We start from the raw sequence: 19,528 nt of genomic DNA, 5'->3' as shown, positions 1-19,528 counted from the left end.
TTGCCCCTTCCTTGTGGGCAAATTCCTACTGGAACAAATACAGACTTCAGGAGATTCCGCCCACCCCCACACATACACCATGAACAAATAAAGACTTCAGGAGATCACCCCCACCCCCTGCCCCCCCCCCCCACACACACCATGAAGTCATTTGTCTAGCTGGTGAGGTGAACAGAATTTGTCTTCTTTGAGGTCTGGTGGCCACCTGTGCCACCCCTATTACTGTGCAGGGACAGGCAGGGCTGACATCTGGAGGGGAGGGGAGGGGAGGGGAGGGGTGAGGAGGGGAGGGGAGGGAAGGGAAGGGCCTGGTCGGCAAGTGGTACAGATGTGGATTTCACACCAATTTGCTTCGGCTGCTAGAAACAAAGTTTGAGTCACAAGGAACACATAAGGCTCTCTGCTCTGGGCTTTCATCTTCTACACGCAGGCTCTTGGGTGGGAGGAGCTCCCGCAGCTTGGGTGGTTCCCACAACCCCTGTGAACTTCCTTAACCCTCTCCCCCTGCCCTCAACGCCCACTACCTCTGTATCCTAGCAAGATCTTCCCATCAGCGTGCTCACAGAGAAAGGGAGGCCTCTGGGTATTCAAATAGTAACAGGAAACTCATAGGGTGCTTGCTCTGGGCCAGGCCTGTTCCAAAGCCTTAATGTCGATTAATAGGTTTCAGCTTCAAACTGCACTTGTTAAATAATCCCTGGACTTCCGATCCCCCACCTCCTAAGTGCTGAGAACTGGGCCACCATGGCTCTATCTAGACTATATTTCAAGATTAGATGATAGTCGTCGAAGCCTCCCCCTCGCCCATCAGAATAATAAAATATCTTAAACGCCAAACTTTCTGGATATGAGACTACCGGGCACCTTTGTCAAATTTCTTGCCTTTTCCAGCCATACCTAGTCTATTGTCTTTTGGCTAATCATCAAGCAACACAAATCTTACTAGAACCCAGTTACTCCACGGGAGTCCTTTCACTTCCAAGTACACTGGCCACTTTCTCCCAGGTAATTTATTTAGAACTTAAGCTTGGTGTATCAAGGCCTTTTCGGTTGCCTTGGAAAGACTCTCCCAACACGGATGGGGTGTGTGTGTGTGTGATCTGTAGACACAATTCCACAAGACATGAGCCTTTATTGTGACAAATAACCTATAAGGCTCACAGGTCCAAGCAGTCACTTCCGGTCCCAACGTAGGCAACGTCACATGCGGAGTGGCGTCACGGGCACTGAAGCTTCTGATTGGCTCTGGGGACTCACACCTTACATTAGTAGCTCACTTTAGTTCCTGGGCCCAGGGCTCCGTGTGGGTGGCAGCAGGCCTCGGCAGGCACCTCCGCGCTCCTTCTGCTGCAGTCGCCGCAGCGGCCGGGCCCATCGTGGTCTCCAGGGCAGCGCGAGGCCGTGGCGGTTCAGGATGAGGCGCGCAGGGTCATAGTTGTCGTCGTCGTGGGTCTGCGCAGCACGGCCCAGCAGGAGGTAGTCAGCGCCAGGGCGCAGGCGCAGGCAGCCGCAGATTAGGTCAGCACGTGGCACCCAGGCCTCCTGGCCACCGCGGCGCACGGGCCACGCACGCTGTTTGAACACAGCCAGCACGTGCACGGCCAGCCGCCACCACTCGGGGCCCACCGCCTCAGACGGCTGCGACGACGACGCTGAAACCTGGGCGTGCAGAACTGAGGGAAGACACCACCTCAGGCAAGTGGGAGGCTAGCCCGGAGGAGGGCAGGCCTGATGAAGATGGCACCGTCACGTGGCGGTGGGAAGGGTCAGGCAAGGGCCTAGATTGGTGGTTCTCAGCTTGCGGGTCGTGACCCCCTTGAGGGACTACCCATCTTTTTCACAGTGGTCTCCTTGGACCATTGGGAAAAAGGTATTTACGTTGCAATTCGTTTGCAATTCATAACAGTAGCAACATTACAGATATAAAGTAGCAACGGGAATAATTTTATGGTTGAAAGGGTCACCACAACAGGAGGAACCACATTTGGAAGGTTGAGAACCACTGGTTTAAAGGGAGGCCAGGATCAAAGTTGGGAAGGAGTTATGTTGTGGTTTAGGATGGTGGACGCTGGTGGAATGTGAAGTGGGGGAGGGGAGAAATCCAAGATTGTGCTTGTAAGGGCCATGTGAGTTGCAGGACATGGGGGTGGAGGGTGGGAAATTGGGTGTGTGTGTGTGCGTGCCTAGAAATGGGATCAGGAAGAGTATGTGAAGCAGGGTTTTTAGGGTTGCAGTAAATTAAGAAGGATGAGGGAGGCAGAGGTCCAGAGGGATGCTCACCAGAGATCAGTCAGGGAGAGCATCCTAAGGACGTCAGATAATGCTGGCTGGGACTCTTGGAGTCATGTTCCTATTAACAGTAGCCTCAAGATTCCAGGGTCTCACTAAAATGTCGACGCTGGTCTAGAACTTACTCTGTAGCCTAAGCCAATCCAGAAGTCACTGGCGTCCCTCTGCCTCAGCCCCCTGAGAACTGAAGGTTTTGAGCTTGCACCAGCATGTTAAGCTAAGCCCAGAGCATTAGTGTTACACAGTGAGCCGGTTCCCAGGAGTGGGAGCCTCCAGAGAGGTGGGCCTTGTCAGAAAGGCTCTGGGGTAAACTGGCGGTCCAAAGAATGAATTGAGTGGGAAGGCCTGAGACTCGACTGATGTCACGCTACTGTGAATCAGTGCTGTGGTGTGGAGGGCCAGGAAGACCTCGGGGCTAGTTGCTGGCTAGCAAGGCAGATCTGTGAGTAGGAGAAGCCCCACCTCAAAGACGGGTGACACTGAAGTCAGTTGATGATCCTAGGGGCAAAGCAGCCTGTGCTCTGGGACAGAAAGCGGTGACCAGGAATGGTCCATCCTTTTCTGGCTAGGCCCAACCCCTGAGTATCTGAGAGCTGAGCTCATGGGCCTCAGTATTGGGCCCTGCTGTGCAGGGGTGGGGGTGGGGGGGGCAAAGGCTCAGATCTGAGACTGGAGGGATATGACAGGGCCTTCTCTACATCTCCATCCCTCCGTTCCTTCCAGCTCTCAGAGAGGTCAGGCTCAAGGACAGGATGCACAGCAAGTGTGAGAGTATGGAGGACCAGGAGACACAGGAAACAGGGATTCCTCCCACTGTCTCCCACCATTGTCTGCTGTTCTGTCTCAGATAACATTGTCTGGTGAAGACCAGTCCTTCAGGGTCTAACATCCTTTCCCATTTATAATAAGGAAGTGGAAGGATGGGGAAAAGGCAGGCCTGTTTTCCTCTCTCACTTACCATAATCCTGCTGACAGTATCTCTGAAGGCTCATGTGCACACTGCTGACGGAGACATTGCAATAGCCTTGACACTGTGGGTCTGGAGAGGGTCATGCTCTTTGCAGTGGGCTCCCGTGGCCTGGACCACAGCCTATCTCCCCTCCCCATTTCCACAAACAGCTGGACTGTCTGCGCCCTCAAGAAGGGCTGGAGCCCAGTCATGGTGGCACACACCTTTGATCCCAGCACTTGGGAGGCAAAGGCAGGGCACTCTCTGAGTTCAAGGCCAACCTGGTCTACAGACCAAGTTCCACCAGGGCTACCCGGAAAAATCCTGTCTCAAAAAAAACTCAAAACAAACAAACAAACAAACAAACAAACAAAATAACGAAACATAACAAAACAAATCAAAACCCAACAAAGATAGGCTGGGTACCCTCTGGACCTGGTCATCCCATCCCAGACCCCCTTTGCTGCTGGGAATGTCTGTGCCAGCCTCTTACCTGATCGAGATGCAACAGGGGTAGTAGCAGGGGTAGTTGTTGCCTCTGGAATTCCTGTCAGACCAGAGGAGAAATGCAGTGTAAACTCTAGAAATCAGCAGGAGGAATCCAGGCATGTGACTCTCTAGGGTACAACCATCCTGCCCCCTCACCAGGACCCACCCCTTCCCGTGTAAGAACAAGGGGTCCAAAACCTTGGCCTTCTTTCTAGGATTGAAGAGTCTGTAGTTTCCCACCTGAATTCTCAGACGATTCAGAGTTCATCCACTGCCACCCAGAAACCAAAGCCACACACTGCAGTTGTCCCCAGAGACCTTGATGCCATCTCCCCTGACCTGAGTTCAGGACTTACGGCTTCGTGTGCCATAGGACTCACGTTGGCAGGGCATCCTGGGTGAGCGGCTCTGCTGGTAGCCAGGACCACAGCGATTGCATGTCAGGCCTGTGACCCCTAACTTGCAGGAGCACTGGCCACTGGTCTGGTTGCACATCCCTCCCGTTGCTCCAATTGGGTGGCACTGGCAGGCTTCGTGACAAAACACAAGAGTTACTCGGGGCCAATAGGTTCCCCACAAAATCCATGTCCTGGTCCCCAAACCCGACAATCTAAACTCCGCCTCCTTTACAACCACCTCCGTACCTGCCATTACAGAATCCTAGCTCTGCTCTTTCCCCTTCAGCTTGGCTTCAGGCCACACTCACCCCTGCATGCCTTGTGACTAGTGATGGGCTGGCTCGGGTCCCTCCAGAACCCTGGCTGGCAGTAGTGACAGTGCCGCCCAGCTGTGTGGTGGCGGCACCGCTCACACACACCCCCACTACGGCCACCTGACAACCTGAATAGCTCGGAGTTGAATCGGCAGCGGCGGGCATGCTGATTGCAGGAACAGGCTAGGAACAAGATGAGGTCAGAAACTGTCACCCAGGCACATGAGGGCCAGATCCGTCCCCCATCCTCAGCTTTCTTCCTACCCTCCCGTTCTCAGGAAAGAACGCAGCTCTGTGGTTTTAGAGACTCATTCCCAGGATACCTTAATTCTCACGATAAATGGTGGTATCCCAAGGGTCACCAGTTAGCCTGTGACCCTCCTGGGAGGGTATAGTGCTGAACGAATGGGCTGGGTTGGGTCAATCCCACTCTATCCTATAGCTGTGTACCTCTATAGACTGTGGGGTGGCGTTTGCTGTGTTTATGTCCAGGGAGATTGAGATAAACGCTTAGGCCAGAGCATGTGCTAGGCCTATAGTGCTCCGATGCACTAGGCACCATGGCCCAAGTGTATGTCGTCCAGGACGTCCCCACCCCCATCCACAGTTGGGGGAATGAGACAGAGAGGTGAAGTCACCTGCCCAAGGCAGTGCTCCCCCGAGAGAGCCAGAAGCAACATCTGAGCTGTGTCAGCACTCCGTGAGCTTCCACAGGGCCCACAGGCTTGTTAAACATGTGCCTTTTTCTGAGAGCATCTTTCAGATTCCTGAAGGCAGTGACTGTCTAACCCCACTGCAGGGGTCTCTTTGACCACCACAGCCAGCTGGGTAACAATCCATGGGCGGTAAGAAGATAGTTCTGTTCAACATGACTCGGTAGCTGGCGCTGGTTCACACTGAGAGTCTGACCCCGAGTAGCTTATTTTAGGCATAGTTAATTAAGCACAGCACAATGTGGTGAAGTGTCCTGGTGACAGTGAACCCAGTCCTGTGTGCAAAGCAGCTTAAGACGTGAAAACCCCTTGTAAAGCACAAGTGAAAATCTTTTGCAAAGATTTAACTAAGAAAACAACCCCGAGGTGAGGGTGCTGGGGAGGATCCGGGGTGATGCAAAGGTCACCAGGATATCAACCATGTCCATTCCCAACCTTCTGGGTGGGAAGCGGGTGACACATCTCTTCCTGTGAAGAGACAACCCGTGTTGTAACTATTCCTGGCTCCCCCAGTGCTCGTCCGTGAGCACAAGGACTTCTGTGCCTCCCACACCCCCTGCTTATCAGAAACACTAGGAAACCCGGTGTATCTGTCTGTCTGGTGGAGGAGAACCAGCTCAGGGGAGAGCTCCTCCCGCGTGAAGCCCCGACCGACCTAGAACTTCTGACCTTGCTTCTGCCTCCTGAGGACTGATGGGCAGGAGAGCCTGGAGAGGTCTTGAAAACCGCATAACCTGCCGGGCGTGGTGGGCACACTTTTAATCCCAGCACGCAGGATTAAAAGGCAGGTGGATCTCCATGAGTTCAAGGCCAGCCAGGTCTACATAGTTCCAGGCCGTGAAGACTGCATGGTGAGACATTGTGAAAAAGAAAAGAAAACCCTAAAACAACAAAACCCCACCCACATAAATTGAGGGCTCATCCAGCATCCACAGGCCTGTACTTCTACCAGGAATTCCAGAGAGAAGTTAAAGCCGAAGACCTGGCCATGCTAAGAAAAGATGTGACTTAGAGGCTGAGAGCCTGGCCTGGAGCAGAGCAGGGGAGTCTTATGGTAAGGGTAGCTGTATGTCCTTGAGAAAATGAGTCCCTCCCCTGAGCCTCTGTTGTTCCCTGTCCAGGGAGGCTCTCTGCTGTCTCCCAGGGGGTTGGGTGATTCTGAGTGGCAAGGGTGACTCGAGTGCCTCTGTGCTAGCTCCTTTCTGACCCAGAGCATGGTAATGGCTTTGTCTCACTTCCCCCTCAGTCAAGCCACTCCGCTATAAAGCCACAGGAACGTGTCACTGCCTCTCATCCAGGTTCCCAGGGCGGACTGTCTTTCTCTTAACATGGGTCACACTCAGGGATACAGCCTCCCTAGCATCCAGCCCCTGTCCAAGCCCTGCATGAAGCCTACCCCAGCGTCAGGGTACGTGGGTCTCCTCTGCTGGTCCCTGGGGTGGTGGAGGGCAGAAGGCTGGGACACTGGTTTCCCTGAAATCTGAGAAGTGTGTGTGTCTGTCTGCACCTGTCTGTCTGTCAGTGGATTAATTGCCCATGAGCCTGAAGGTATTTAGCTCTCCTTCCAAGGTCACAGACAGAGCTCCTAAACTTGGGATGGGGATGTGTCGAAGCTGAGAATTTTGAATCTTCAGATTCTCACGGGCTTGCCTCACCTGAGGAAGTAGTACCCTCAGCCCCACCCCTTGAAGTAATAATGTCTTCCCCACATGAGGGAATTAATCCCCAGAGTCGGATAAACCAACAGTGACTTTCGCAGAAGAAAATGCCAGACAAGACAATACTGATGTTTCTCAAGGCCCACCAATAGTTTCTTCTAGACCTATAGCCAGACTCAAGGCAAAACAGGCCCCTAGAGGGGAGGTAGAAAGTGTAGTCCATGATGCTACTAAGGAGCTTAATGAGTTTGCTAATTCATTCAAGCAGAAGTCTGGGGAATATGTGTGGGAAGGGATTTTAAGGGTGTGGGATAATGGTGGAAGGAGCATAAAACTAGAGCAGGCTGAGTTTATTGACATGGGTCCTCTGAGTAGAGATTCTAGGTTTAATATGGAAGCTTGCACAGTTAAAAAAGGTGTCAGAAGTTTGTTTCATATCTGTTTGATCTGTATAAGCAGAAAAATTCTCAAATGAAAGAAAGGCTACATTGGATCGTGGCAAAAGGCAATCTCGGCCAGTGAATCAATTTCCAGACTTGAGCCAGTTTGCAGATCCAGAACCCCCGGATTAAAGGGGTGGCCAGGGTCCCCTGAGGAAGGATCTCAATGAGACACCTAAAAGTTTTGCTGTTCGCCTTTCTCCAGTTCTTCCCCAGAGGGACCTGCGGCCTTTTACAAGGGTAACTGCACTGGGGGAAAGGAAACAATCAGACTTTCCGGGGTCTGCTGGATACTGGCTCTGAGTTGACACTGGTCCCAGGAGATCCCAAGAAACATTGTGGGCCTCCAGGTAAAGTTGTAGGGGCTTATGGAGGACAGGTGATTAATGGAGTTTTGACTGATGCCTGACTCACAGTAGGCCCAGTAGGTCCCCAGACACATCCTGTGGTCATTTCCCCAGTCCCAGAATGGATAATTGGGATAGATATACTTAGAAATTGGCAGAATTCTCTCACCCTTACTTTCTTATTCATCCCCAAGATCTAAATAACTTTAAAAGTCCACAATCTTTGCAAATTCTTACATATTAAAATTTCAATCCTTTTAAAACATCCAATCTCTTTTAAAATTCAAAGTCCCTTTACAATTAAGTCTGTTAGCTGTGGGCTCTACTAAAATACTTTCTTTCTTCAAGAGGGAAAAATATCAGGGCACGGTCACAATCAACAGAGCTGACAGTGTGGCCGGAGGAAGAGAGGCCAGAGCGTGTTCTGGGGGTGGCAGCACCTAGGAAGACAAGTCCCTAAGAATCATCTTAGCTCTGCATCCTGCCAGGCTCCTTTTTACCTGGGAAGGTCACTCATGGAGGTGCTCAGAGGAGGCTCCCTGGATCTCTGCAGCCTTAAGGACAGTGTTCTTAAGCCACTTTATAGGATGAGAAAACAGGTACAGAGAGGTCAGGTCCCTTGCCTGAGACCACGTAACTGAGCAGAGGAGCCGAAACTGGGCCAGGCTGTCTGCTACAGCTGCTCCTAGTTGTGTTTAGGCTCACCTAGTATGGCAGCACCCACTGGGAGCTGGGCAGATGGTCATAGCAGGTCATACAGCGTGGCTTTGTGTTAGTGAATAATGGCTACAGTCTCCTCAACAGGACAGTAGGCTGGCAGCTGGTGGGCCATCAGAATGTTTCATGATTAAATATCCCCTGTGCCGGCTCTCCCAGGAGTCAGGAACTATGTCTGCCTGTACCCTTGCCCAAACCCAGTGCCACACCAGACCCTGGGATATGATCTTCCCAGGACTGCTTTAGTGCGCCTACTGGTTACATCTGGTGGGTGGAGTCCCTGACAGAGGGTTTCCTGTGTGTGTGTGTGTGTGTGTGTGTGTTTCTCTGTGTGTCTGTGTGTCTGACATGCTTGGCAAACAAGGAAAGAGAACCGGACCACAGCACACTGTGAGAGCAAGGGAGGAAAAGCATTTCTGAAGGGAAGAGAACAGTTTGCATGCTTTGGAACAAGGGGTCAATGTATGTTGGCATGCTGTCCCAGGGGGCCAAGTAGTGTCAAGGATTGGGGGCAAGACCCATGACTTACGCAAGCACGGGTGAGGGTGCTGGGGTGTGGCAGGTCGCCAGGGCCAGTCTCGATGGGATGGGCGACAGCTCTCACACCCTGGGCCAGTGGTGTGGTGGCGGCAGCGGCAGCGTGGGGGCTGGGCCCGAGTGGCACAGCGGGCAGCGTGGCCGTGGCACTGGCAGCGGCCTCTTACTCCAGTGGTCACCAGCCCTGCTTTTCCCCCGAACTCCACACGGAGGTAGCTGGCCACTATCCTGGTCTTGGGGCCTGGGGGGGAGTGAAAGGTTACCTTCTTGGGGCCCCCCAGAGCCCCAGGCCAGGCAGGCCTACGCCATAGTGGCCTCCAGGGCCCCCCAGTGGCCCAGGCAGCAGAAAGAACCAGGGCTGGAGGTCCCGCTGTGCAGAAACGCAGGGTCACAGATGTCAAGAGGAAGGAGCCGTCCAGGTCCAGGGTCAGACTACTGTTGCAGGCAGGGCCAGGGCTGGCTGCAGGAAGAGCACAGGTCTGAGAGCAGGGGGCTGCTGCCTTGCCAACCAACTGGGTCACTGGTGGGAGGCAAAAGCGAGGGCGCCCTCCTGGATCATAGCATGGGTCTGAGGTGGCCTGGCTAAGGAGGAGCAAGAGGCTGAGGGTAATGGGCGTGGTCACAGTAGAGCCGGCACCTGTAGACAGAGGTGGCAGATGGGGTCAGTTGGTGTCCACCCTGCTGAGGATTCCTGCAGACCCTGCATTCCTCCTGGTCCTGCCTGAGCCCCCTCCCCAGCTGCCTCGAAGCGAGGAAAATAGTTCCATCTGGGGAGAATTACTGTTTACATAACCCACAGGGAAAGAACGCAAGCAAAATTGAGAATTTTGCCTGAACTAATCCAGAGCTTAACACCCCAAAGTTATCCATCAGTGTCGAGGGGTAGAGGCCCTGGGGAGAGGGTGAGGGGAGATGAGGAGCCAGCAGGACCGACAGATGTGAAAACCTAGGAGAGCGAGTCACGGAAGAGATGGAGGAGCCTGGCCGAGAGAGGAAGCCCACAGAGAAGAGATGGAAGAGCCTGGCCGAGAGAGGAAGCCCACAGAGAAGAGATGGAGGAGCCTGGCCGAGAGAGGAAGCCCACAGAGAAGAGGAGCAGAGTCCAGCACAGACCCGGGGAAAGCCGGAGGCTAGACAGGGCAGGGCAGAGGACCGGGTGTCCGGCTGGGTAGTTGGATGGCATGAAGCTAGAGGCTCTGGGGCTGGGAGGGAAGAGCAGGTAGGCTCAGAGACAGGCATGAAAGCCCAGGGGAGGCTCGAGAGGGAGAGGAGAGCTACTACTGCCTGGCAGAAAATCAGAAGAAGAGGCCTTGGCCCACGTGGGTCAGAGTGGAAGCCTTTCCCACATGGGGTTCTAACCTTGTTCTCCACACCCAGGGCACGGAAGGCGGATTATTGCCAAAAAACCCTGGCCTCTCTGCCACCCACTCCAGCCCTCCACCCTTAACCCTTTCCCCTCCAGGTGTGTAGCCAGAGAAGAGTGCTGAGGGAAGGTGGTGCTGAAGGAGCTGGAAACCAACAAAGCCTTGGAGTTAGAGAGCAGACCCCTCAGGTACTGGGAAGGCAGAGCCTGGCCTTCCTTTAGGGCTCAGGGTGTTGGGGCCCTGCACTTACTTTTCTGGGACTTGCTGGGAGGTGGCCCCACTTGCTACCCCAAATCTCAGACCTGGACCCAAATCCCTCCACACTCCACAAGCACTCAGCCCCCGAGCAGATGGGGGCCAGTGCTGGGGGTAGATGATATGGGAGGAAAAAAAGCAGGAGGTGGCATAAGGTGTGTGCCCGATGCCAAGGCACTTAGAAACCAGAAATCCAGAGCCTAAGGAGTGCTAGGAGCCAGAGGACTAAGGCTTTCAGCTTCCCCCACATAGGACTGGGGATCTTGGGACTTTCCTGAGCCCCCTGCATGTACCCTTACCTCCAGACATCAGAGCCCTGTGCTCCACTGACATTTCCCAGGCAGGGTGCCTCCCTTGCCCAGTCCATAGACTCCCTGCCCCCGGGAGTCTGAGCCATTATGCACCCATAGCCTCCCCCACCCCAGCCCCTCATGTAAACACGTTTCTTGCTAGGTAATTTCAAGGTCCCACCTTCCGGCTCTCAACACCGTGAAGTACCAGGCTGTGAGTTCTCTGTGTTCTTGGGGTTAGGCAGAAACTAGCCCTTGCCCGTTTGGGCCTACAGCATTCCTACCTCTCAGTGGCAGGCCCATCCAAATTCCCTGGGCCAGTGGGATCCATAAGGGACTCTGCCTGCCTGCCCCTCTTCAGCATGCACCTCCTACCTGGCTATTAGGGCCCAGCCATTGGTCAAACCTGCCTGGAGAAGAAAAGAGTGTCCTGTAGTCGGTCATCCCCACACTCTTCTGTAGGAGAAGCACTTGGAGGGCTCTCGGGAGGAGTGAGAGTGGCTGTTCTCAGGCCCAGGCTAGTGGGGGTTCTGGGCGGGAGCTGAAAGCAGAGCCCGCAGAATCCAACACTACCGCCCACCCAAACCCTAGCCAACAGCAGCCACGCTTTCCCACAGGGACCCTTGCCAGCCATGCCACCCGAGACTGCGTGGGACAGGAGCACTGTCGCCCCCAGCAGGCTTGAAGCTTGGTGGCCCCAAACAAGCCGGCCTAGAAGGATCCAAGCAGGTAGGGGTATGACTACAGCTTGGGGTTCTGGGATTGGGGTCCTGGCCTGTTCCCACTTGCCCCAGCACCTCTGGAGTTTAGCTTGCCAGCCCCTGCTTTTGGCCGACCCCAAGCCAGCCAGCCCCTCCCCATCCTGCATCCTCCTGCCCCAAGTGCGTTAACTCGGTGTTAAGGTCAGTTGCTTTCAAGCTCTAAAATTCCCAGCCTCAGATCAGCTGTAGGGGAAACCAGAGGCCAGTGCTACCTGCAAGGAGGGCAGCGGAGAAGACTTTCAGCCTGGCTGAACTTGGGGAGGAAAAGAAGGTAGCAAAAGCCAAAGGCAGCTCCCCCCTCCCCCCAGCCACTGGTGGATAAAGGCCCCAGGGCTTTTAGCCTGAAACACTTCCACAACTTGTTGTGTCTGAACATTTGAGTGTTGTGGTTTCTCTCTGAGCAAGATGAGAATATGTGTGGTTTGTTCCTGAGCACCCACCCCATTCATAGCTACTGTCTTGCCAGTGTGCAGAACTGGCCCAGGACAAGACTCAGGGACCTGGTGCCCTGGGAGTAAGAGATCCCTCTGTACTGCCGGGTGACCCTTGAGGCTGGGATCTTAGAGGAGCAGGGACAAGGACAAATGAGAGCTACAAGACCCACAGATGCAGGAGGACTAAGCTTTAAGAGAAGGCTCAGGCCAACGGATCCCACATCTGAGACCCATGTCCCCAGCAAGGGCTGTGTGAGCCATAGGGTGACACGTGGGACTTGTGGGTCCAGCAAGTCCTCCCCGGTTTGCCCCAGCCTTGGCACTGTCAGGCCACCTTCTAGACAGAAAGACGGGAAGCTGGTCTGTTCTGTAGACAATTGCGAATGGCTCGCTGTGGAGCAGGACAGATGGCTGTCAGACATCCAGAGAAGGTCTGGGTCTGCTGCAGGATCCTGCCTGCCTAGCGTGGTAAGTCCCTACGCTGTCTCCAGAGGGAGTTCTCCTCCTCACTTTGCTCTGGGTGCCTGAGCTGGCTGGGGGACCCCCAGAAAGCATCAGCTGTGGGGAAGCCAAGCCCACCCAGGAAGTGGCTGGTCCTTAATTCAGAGGTGCTATGGAGCTCCCCAAGTATCGAGACCCTAACCCTCACAGGGTCAAGCCTCGGGAGAGCTCAGGCCTGTTTGCTCTCCACAGTAGAGGGTCTCTGTCTGCAGCCTCAGGCAAAGGAGGTGGGTAGCACAGCCTCTCCACTGAGTCTTCCAGGCCTTGCTGTGGAACAGCCTCCAGAGGGCGCTCTCGGCATAGCCGGATGAAGGCTGGGCGTCACCTCAAGATGGCAGCAACAGAGCACTTCCCAAAGCTGCTGCCTTTACCAGGAAGTGTTCCGAGATCCACTCCCTCTCCCAAAGCCATCTTGAGCCCTTTCTCTTCTCTGCCCAGGTTCTCTGGCCCAGCTCTGCTCCCTGGTGCTCTGGCTGGGCTGGGCGATCCACTTCGAGTTGGCTAGAGAGCCAGGAGAAAGAAAATGACTGCAATGAGAAAAGAAGGAGCTGGGGTGGGGGAGGATGGGTTTGCTTTGCGGGCAAGTGAGGCAGTGTAGTGCTGGCGAGCATTGTATTTCTGTGAGACTTGGTGTGTGTGCTGTGCTGTGTCCTGTGGTCAGAGCTGCCTGACCTTTCTGGGAACCCAAGTTAAACTCCAAGAATGTTCTGACTTCCAGAAATGGTTAATAATAAAGTAAGGCCCTGGGATACAGGAGCTGAGGGGGCCTGCCTAATACTGAGGCTTGGACAGAGAATAAGCAGGAGAGAGCAGATATCAGTATGGTGCAGCAGACACCTGAAGACTTTGTGGGGCCCTGAGAGAGCTGGAGTCTGGATACATAAAGAGAGGAAGCGGTTGTTTGCCTTATCCTTAGGGTGGTGCGTTAGTCTTTTTTCTGCTGCTGTGATAAACATCAGGACCAAAAGCAACCTAGGGAGGAAAGGGTTTGTTTCAGTCTGAAGTTTACAGTCCATCATAAATGGAAGTCAGAACAGGAGTTCACGGCAGGAATTTGGAGGCAGGGACTGAAGCGAAGACCATGGAGCAGTGCTGTTTAGTGGTTTGCTGTCTGTGGTTTGCTCTTCTATAACCTAGGGTCACCTGCCCAGAGGTGACACTGCCCATGGTGAGGTTGGACCTCCCATAATAATTAATCAGGAAAATGCCCCCATAACTCCCCTACAGGCTATCTGATGAAGGTGTTTTCTCAGTCAGAAAGGTCCCTGGTAACTTATGTCATGTTGATGAGAAAAGCTACCCAGCATAGATGAGTTGTGCATATCAGAGTCCACACAAGCCCAGCAGTGCCAAGGCAGAGCCTGCAGGTTAAAACCGTGGTCTCCTCAGTGAGGGCCCACACTGCATGGTGCCCACCACAGCCAGTCAGTAGCAAAGGAAAGCAGATGGAGAAATGGGACTCTAACACCTGCTGCTGCTTCCTGAAACCAGCCACATTTGACCCAGCAGTGCCACCCCAGAGAGGTGCTCAAGGGAACCAAAAAGCATCCACATCGTGAGCTATGACAGCATTGTCCATCACAGGCAGGAAATGAAGGTAACCCATACAAACTCACATAGTGACAGGCCAAGGACAAGCAGGAGTCGCCAGGCCGGATGATGTACCCTTCCACATACTAACTACGTGGCTCAGCAAGTCACGGAGACAAGACCAGCTTAGCTAAGTAAGGTAGCAGAGGGGACACAGCCAGGGCTGTGGACAAACAGTCTTTGGGATGAAGCAGGTATTAGTCAGCTCTGAGCACACCAGAGGCCACACTAGTGGAACTAGGAGAACACTGACACGGGTGGATTCTTAGATATGCAAATTCTATTCCAGTGAAGTGATTACCAGGAAACAGGTTGAACACAGACCTACACGTAAAGGCCAAACTGATAAGGCCTACCTCTTATTATAGAGTGTTTCAGAAACAGGAAGTTGGCACTGCCCACCCCCCGAGTCCTGGCCCAGAAGCAGGTGCTTGTCTCACTTGCTATATTTGACTGCTCTTGGCAGGCACAGGTCTACCCAGAGCTGCAGAGTCAGGAGCTCTGGGCAGACTGAATCTGTTATAACACAGACAATGAGAGAATGCAATGCTCATGGGTACTATGGCCAGTCTCATCTTACAAAAGAAGAAACTGAGGCACACAGACTGAGCTGAACAATGAACCTGAGCCCATAGGAAGCAAAATCACATGGCAAGTCTGGTCTGTGTAAGCACAGCCTGTTCCAGCCTCTGTAATGCACAAGTGGAGAGTTCTCTTTTGTTCTCCCATGTTCACTAGCACCTGGGGTGTAGCAGAAGCAATCGTTCCTTGTGGGCTGGGCATGATGGGAGGATATTAGAAGTGCAGCCACTGGTGTGGGTATACTGCAGGCCCACAGTGGCGCACGCCTTTAATCCCAGCACTCGGGAGGCAGAGGCAGGCAGATTTCTGAGTTCAAGGCCAGCCTGGTCTACAGAGTGAGTTCCAGGACAGCCAGGGCTACACAGAGAAACCCTGTCTCGAAAAACCAAAAAAAAGAAAGAAAGAAATAAAAGAAAAAAGAAACAGCTCGAGCAAAGTAACTGTGCCGCTGCTGAGACAAGAGGTCTGAGGATGGGTGTGAGCGCCCTGCACCCAGCGTGTCCTGCTAGTTTCTCTGGTTTTGTTTGTGTTTTCTCGAGACAGGGTTTCTCTGGCCATCCTAGAACTCTCTCTGACTGGCCTCAAACTCACAGAGATCCACCTATTTCTGCCTCCCGAGTGCTGGTATTAAAGGCGCAGGCCACCACTGCCCGGCCCCTGTTAGTTTCTCTATTTAAAGGAGCCTCTTACAAAGCCTCCCCGATGTGGGAAATCTCTATGATTATTAGTCTTGCCCTTTGAAGCCATTACAAAGTAAGGTAAGGGTTACTGGAGCATAGCGCTGCAAACCTCCTCAGAGGGAAAGTCAGCTTTCAGGAACTGATTGTCCCCTGCCACTTTGTGACATCCAGGCATTGAGCTCAGGACATCAGGCCTGCCTGGAAGTGCCTCTGCTGGCTGAGTCATCTTGCTAGCCTGAACACAATGGGCCGGATAACAGCCCAGTGACCAAAGCATGCAGAGCACACAGTCTGACACACTGGACCAAGGGTGACTCACCAGAGCTGCGGTGGGTGGGGGGCAGGGGGGCAGGGCTAGCGTTAAAGAGTTCATCACCCTCGGTACAAAACTTAGAACTTATACATTATTTACTTCTGGAAATTTCCACTTAATATTTTCAAGCCCAACTTGCCCCAAAGTAACCGGAACTCTAGAAGGTCAAACTGTGACTAGGGAGGGGCTGCTGTAGTACTCGGGAGGTTTTCACGTCCTCCCTGAAGTAACTGTTAGGATCATGGAAATGGCTGCAATCAGGTCAGAGGTGGCTAACTGGTAATTTTTGGTGATTGTAACTAGTCATGCTCATTGAACAGGTGACAGAAAGATTCAGAGGTACAGTAAGACCCATCACGTTGCCAGTAAAGGGTGGGGGCTGGCCTCAGAGCCAGACAGAAACACTTCCTGAGTGGCTGTGTTCTCAGACCTCCACCATGTGCTCAGTGGACTGTTACATGGGCTGGGTAGGAGACTTGCAACCCTGCCATGCCTTCTGACTCCTGTCTTCTCTCACTCACAGTGCTCCAGCGACTCAGGGCCATCTGCCCACCCCTCTCCACCTTCTACCTCTTCTTCGTGATTTTCGTGGTGTCTACCATCTTCCACTGCCACCGGCGCCTGAGTCTGGTGCCTGGCCCCTGGGCCTCGCCATCCCTTGTGGTCTTCCCCCCAAGACACATGCCCCGGGAGGGCATGTTCACCATCAGAGTCAAAGGCCGCCTGGGGAACCAGATGGGCGAATATGCCACGCTGTTTGCACTGGCCCGGATGAATGGACGGCTTGCCTTCATCCCTGCGTCCATGCACAGCACACTAGCGCCCATCTTCAGGATCAGCCTCCCGGTGTTGCATAGCGACACAGCCAAAAGGATCCCGTGGCAGAATTACCACCTCAACGACTGGATGGAGGAGCGTTACCGCCACATCCCGGGGCAGTATGTGCGTTTCACGGGATACCCGTGCTCCTGGACCTTCTACCACCACCTGCGCCCAGAGATCCTGAAGGAGTTCACCCTGCACGACCATGTGCGTGAGGAGGCCCAGGCCTTCCTGCGTGGCCTGCAGGTGAATGGGAGCCAGCCAAGTACCTTTGTGGGTGTCCATGTGCGCCGAGGGGACTATGTGCGTGTCATGCCCAAGGTGTGGAAGGGTGTGGTGGCTGACCGGGGTTACCTAGAAAAGGCCCTGGACAGGTTCCGGGCACGCTATTCATCTCCAGTCTTCGTGGTCACCAGTGATGACATGGCCTGGTGCCGGAAGAGCATCACTGCCTCCCGAGGGGACGTGGCATTTGCTGGCAATGGCCTTCAGGGATCGCCTGCCAAGGACATTGCATTGCTCATGCAGTGCAACCACACCGTCATCACGCTGGGGACCTTTGGGATCTGGGCTGCCTACCTCACGGGTGGGGACACTGTTTACCTGGCTAACTTTACCCAGCCCAACTCCCCCTTCCACACGGTTTTCAAGCCAGAAGCAGCTTACCTGCCCGAGTGGGTGGGCATCGCAGCTGACCTGGGACAGCCAAACACAGTAGGCTCTGGCCATGCCTCAGCCAGAGCCCCCAAGAGGCACTGGGGGGCCTTGCTGTAGTGCACATGCTCAGTGGATTTCCAGTCCTGTCTTCCATGCTTTGCAGCTGAGTGACCACAGGTCAGTGATGTCACCTTACTGCCTTCCTGGTGCTCTGAGCACAGTCTGGGCTTAGCTGAGCAGCAGCACACTCGGGTGCTTTGAGCTTCTCATTGCCCACTGCTAGCCACTGTAGGCCTACCATTCGCTGCATCTGGAGTGCTGTCTCATGGAGGCCAGTGTGTAGCTAGGGTTTCTACAGCTCTGATAAAACACCATGACAGTAAACACGTTGGGGAGCAAAGAGCCTACTTCAGCTTACAGCTTACACTTCCACATCACAGCCCTTCACTGAGGAAAATCACAGCAGGAACCTGGAGGCAGGAGCTGATACAGGGGCTGTGGAGGGGTTCTGCTCACTGGCTTGCTCTCTGTGCCTTGCTCAACCTGCTGCCTCATGCCACCCAAAGGGCGTAGAAGGCCGTTTCTAGCACACTCACACTCACTCGCCTAGAGCACAAAACCTCTGAGCTACCTCAGCCCTGGCTGGGGACCTGGTTATTGTCCCCTGCTCTGGTCTCATCAGGCATGGTGGGACACAGAGGCTCTTTAGCAGGAGGCAAGCAGATGGCAGTGGGAGGTGTGAGATGAAGGGCCCCCTGCCCTGCCCAGCTTCGTGTTTGCTTGGCCTTGCTTGAACAAAGATACAAATGGCTTTTACTTTGTAAAGCCCTAGGAAGGGCTAGTAATCTGACAATGGTAATAAATTCCACATTCATCCAGCAAATATTTACCCAGCAATTGAGTGGGTTGAAGACGCCCCAGTTCCTGAGCAGGGGAGTAGAAGGGGAAGCCAAGTAAGCAGGCAGACACAGCCTTGTCCATAGCGTCCCCTCTCAGACTCCTTCGATGATGTGGAAATAGGGTCAGTGTGGCTGTAGCTGGCTAGGATGAGGTGGTCCGTGACACATTAGAACTGGTGACTACAGACACACACACTAAAGGGGACATAATGGCAGAGTGGAGACCAACTGCTAAGATAGGCAGTGTTCTGTAGTCCTGAGTGCCCTATTGGCCTTACCCCATCCCATCCCACAGGCACTAAGGGGAAACATGGTGGAACACACACCACATGAAAGACACGCACAAGGAGCAAGCACCTCTTGTGCTCTGGCTGACAGGTCAGGTACGGCTTAGTTCTCAGAGGCCTTGGCTTCCATTCTCAGCAACACACACACACACACACACACACAGAGAGAGAGATAGCTCCCCAATGTGAATTTCCTGTTGACCTTAGCAGAAGACTGTCTTTCAGTGTGTAAATCAAATGATAGCAGGGGAAAATTGGGTTGAGTCAGACAGGGTATGATCCTAGCTATACCAGGAAGCTGTCAGAGCCTGCCAGGTTCTGCCAAGAAGGATCCAAGAACTTTGGCTTATGTGTAAGTGACCTCAACCTTTGTGCCCATGGAGCTCGGGTTGTGAGCTTTCTGGAAGAAAGCTGTCCACTTGTAACTGGATCTGAGCTGAGTCTCATGCAGGTGAGGAAGTACCTAATGGCTCAGCCCAAATGAGCTCCATCAGTAGTAGGTTCATGGCTAGACAGTCCTCTCCACCCTCCTCATCTCAGCCAGAAGAGCAGAGGCTGTGGGGTGTGAGTGACCCCGAGTTATACTGTACAATGCACAGGCTTTGCACACCAGCTGCTGTGTCCGGCTGCACCCTTCTTAGCTATGTGCTTTTGAGGAAATGGCTGCACTTACGAGCATGGAAATGACCCAGGCAAAGAGACACAAAGTAGATGAAATATCCAGTAAAGCAAATTCATAGAAAGGTCTGTGGATGCCAGGGGCTTGGAGCAGGTCAGGGAAGGGTGTTTCTCTGGCACAGGGTTTTGGTTTTTTTATAAGACAGTTTGAGAGGGCTGGTTGGCCCACAGTGTGAACACCACCCCCAGTGAATGGCACACTTAAAAAATGGCTCAGAACACCGGACCTGGTAAAACATGCCTGTACTCTCAGCAACTAGCCAAATGAAGCAGGAGGATTGCCAAGAGTTGAAGGACTAAAAAGTGAGGCCCGTGGGCCAGTGAGGTGGCTCAGTGGGAAAAGATGCTTGCCACTAAGCATGCCAGCCCGAGCTTAATCCCCCGGGGTCCATTTGACAAGAGAGAACTCAGGCTCGTTCCTGTGGCCTCCACTCATATACCATGTGAGGCGCGCATGGAGAGAGACAGCGAGTGAGGGAGCGCACGGTGAGACTAGTTCAAGAAAAGGAAGAATGGCTAAGATTTGCAACAACCAGAAAATAGAGACTGGGTTCTGACTTTGAG

At 53.6% G+C, this 19,528-nt stretch overlaps 2 protein-coding genes across 17 annotated transcripts; one reads left to right on the top strand and one right to left on the bottom strand.

Annotated features, from left to right (window-relative positions):
- Nucleotides 1-1,112: 1,112 nt before the first annotated feature.
- Ntn5 (netrin 5) lies at nt 1,113-11,647 on the bottom strand. Of its 13 annotated transcripts, none has more exons than NM_001358870.1 (7): nt 11,171-11,647; nt 8,844-9,488; nt 4,434-4,622; nt 4,108-4,257; nt 3,732-3,785; nt 3,248-3,328; nt 1,113-1,673 (listed from the first exon to the last, which is right to left on the bottom strand). In NM_001358870.1, the coding sequence occupies exons 1-7, from the start codon at nt 11,202-11,204 to the stop codon at nt 1,279-1,281; spliced, it is 1,548 nt and encodes a 515-aa protein (NP_001345799.1). In that variant the 5' UTR covers nt 11,205-11,647; the 3' UTR covers nt 1,113-1,278. The 13 variants fall into 13 exon arrangements, 11 of the variants coding, with proteins under 11 accessions (NP_001345799.1, NP_001276621.1, NP_001276622.1 ...); NM_001289692.1 differs by lacking the exon at nt 4,434-4,622 and adding an exon at nt 2,415-2,473; NM_001289693.1 differs by having other exon boundaries at nt 8,844-9,092.
- On the top strand, nt 1,267-17,983 carry Sec1 (secretory blood group 1). Of its 4 annotated transcripts, XM_030242814.1 has the most exons (5): nt 1,577-1,695; nt 10,314-10,403; nt 10,924-10,974; nt 11,378-11,489; nt 16,145-17,983. In XM_030242814.1, the coding sequence occupies exons 4-5, from the start codon at nt 11,393-11,395 to the stop codon at nt 17,215-17,217; spliced, it is 1,170 nt and encodes a 389-aa protein (XP_030098674.1). In that variant the 5' UTR covers nt 1,577-1,695; nt 10,314-10,403; nt 10,924-10,974; nt 11,378-11,392; the 3' UTR covers nt 17,218-17,983. The 4 variants fall into 4 exon arrangements, with proteins under 4 accessions (NP_001258507.1, XP_030098674.1, XP_017177869.1 ...); NM_001271578.1 differs by lacking the exon at nt 10,924-10,974 and having other exon boundaries at nt 1,267-1,695; XM_017322380.2 differs by lacking the exon at nt 1,577-1,695 and having other exon boundaries at nt 9,635-10,403.
- Nucleotides 17,984-19,528: the final 1,545 nt, after the last annotated feature.

Source organism: Mus musculus, chromosome 7 (genome assembly GCF_000001635.26).
Source record: "Mus musculus strain C57BL/6J chromosome 7, GRCm38.p6 C57BL/6J".
NCBI classification, from domain to species: domain Eukaryota; kingdom Metazoa; phylum Chordata; class Mammalia; order Rodentia; family Muridae; genus Mus; species Mus musculus.
Note: the sequence above shows the minus strand (reverse complement) of the source record. Positions and strands in the feature narration are given on the sequence as shown.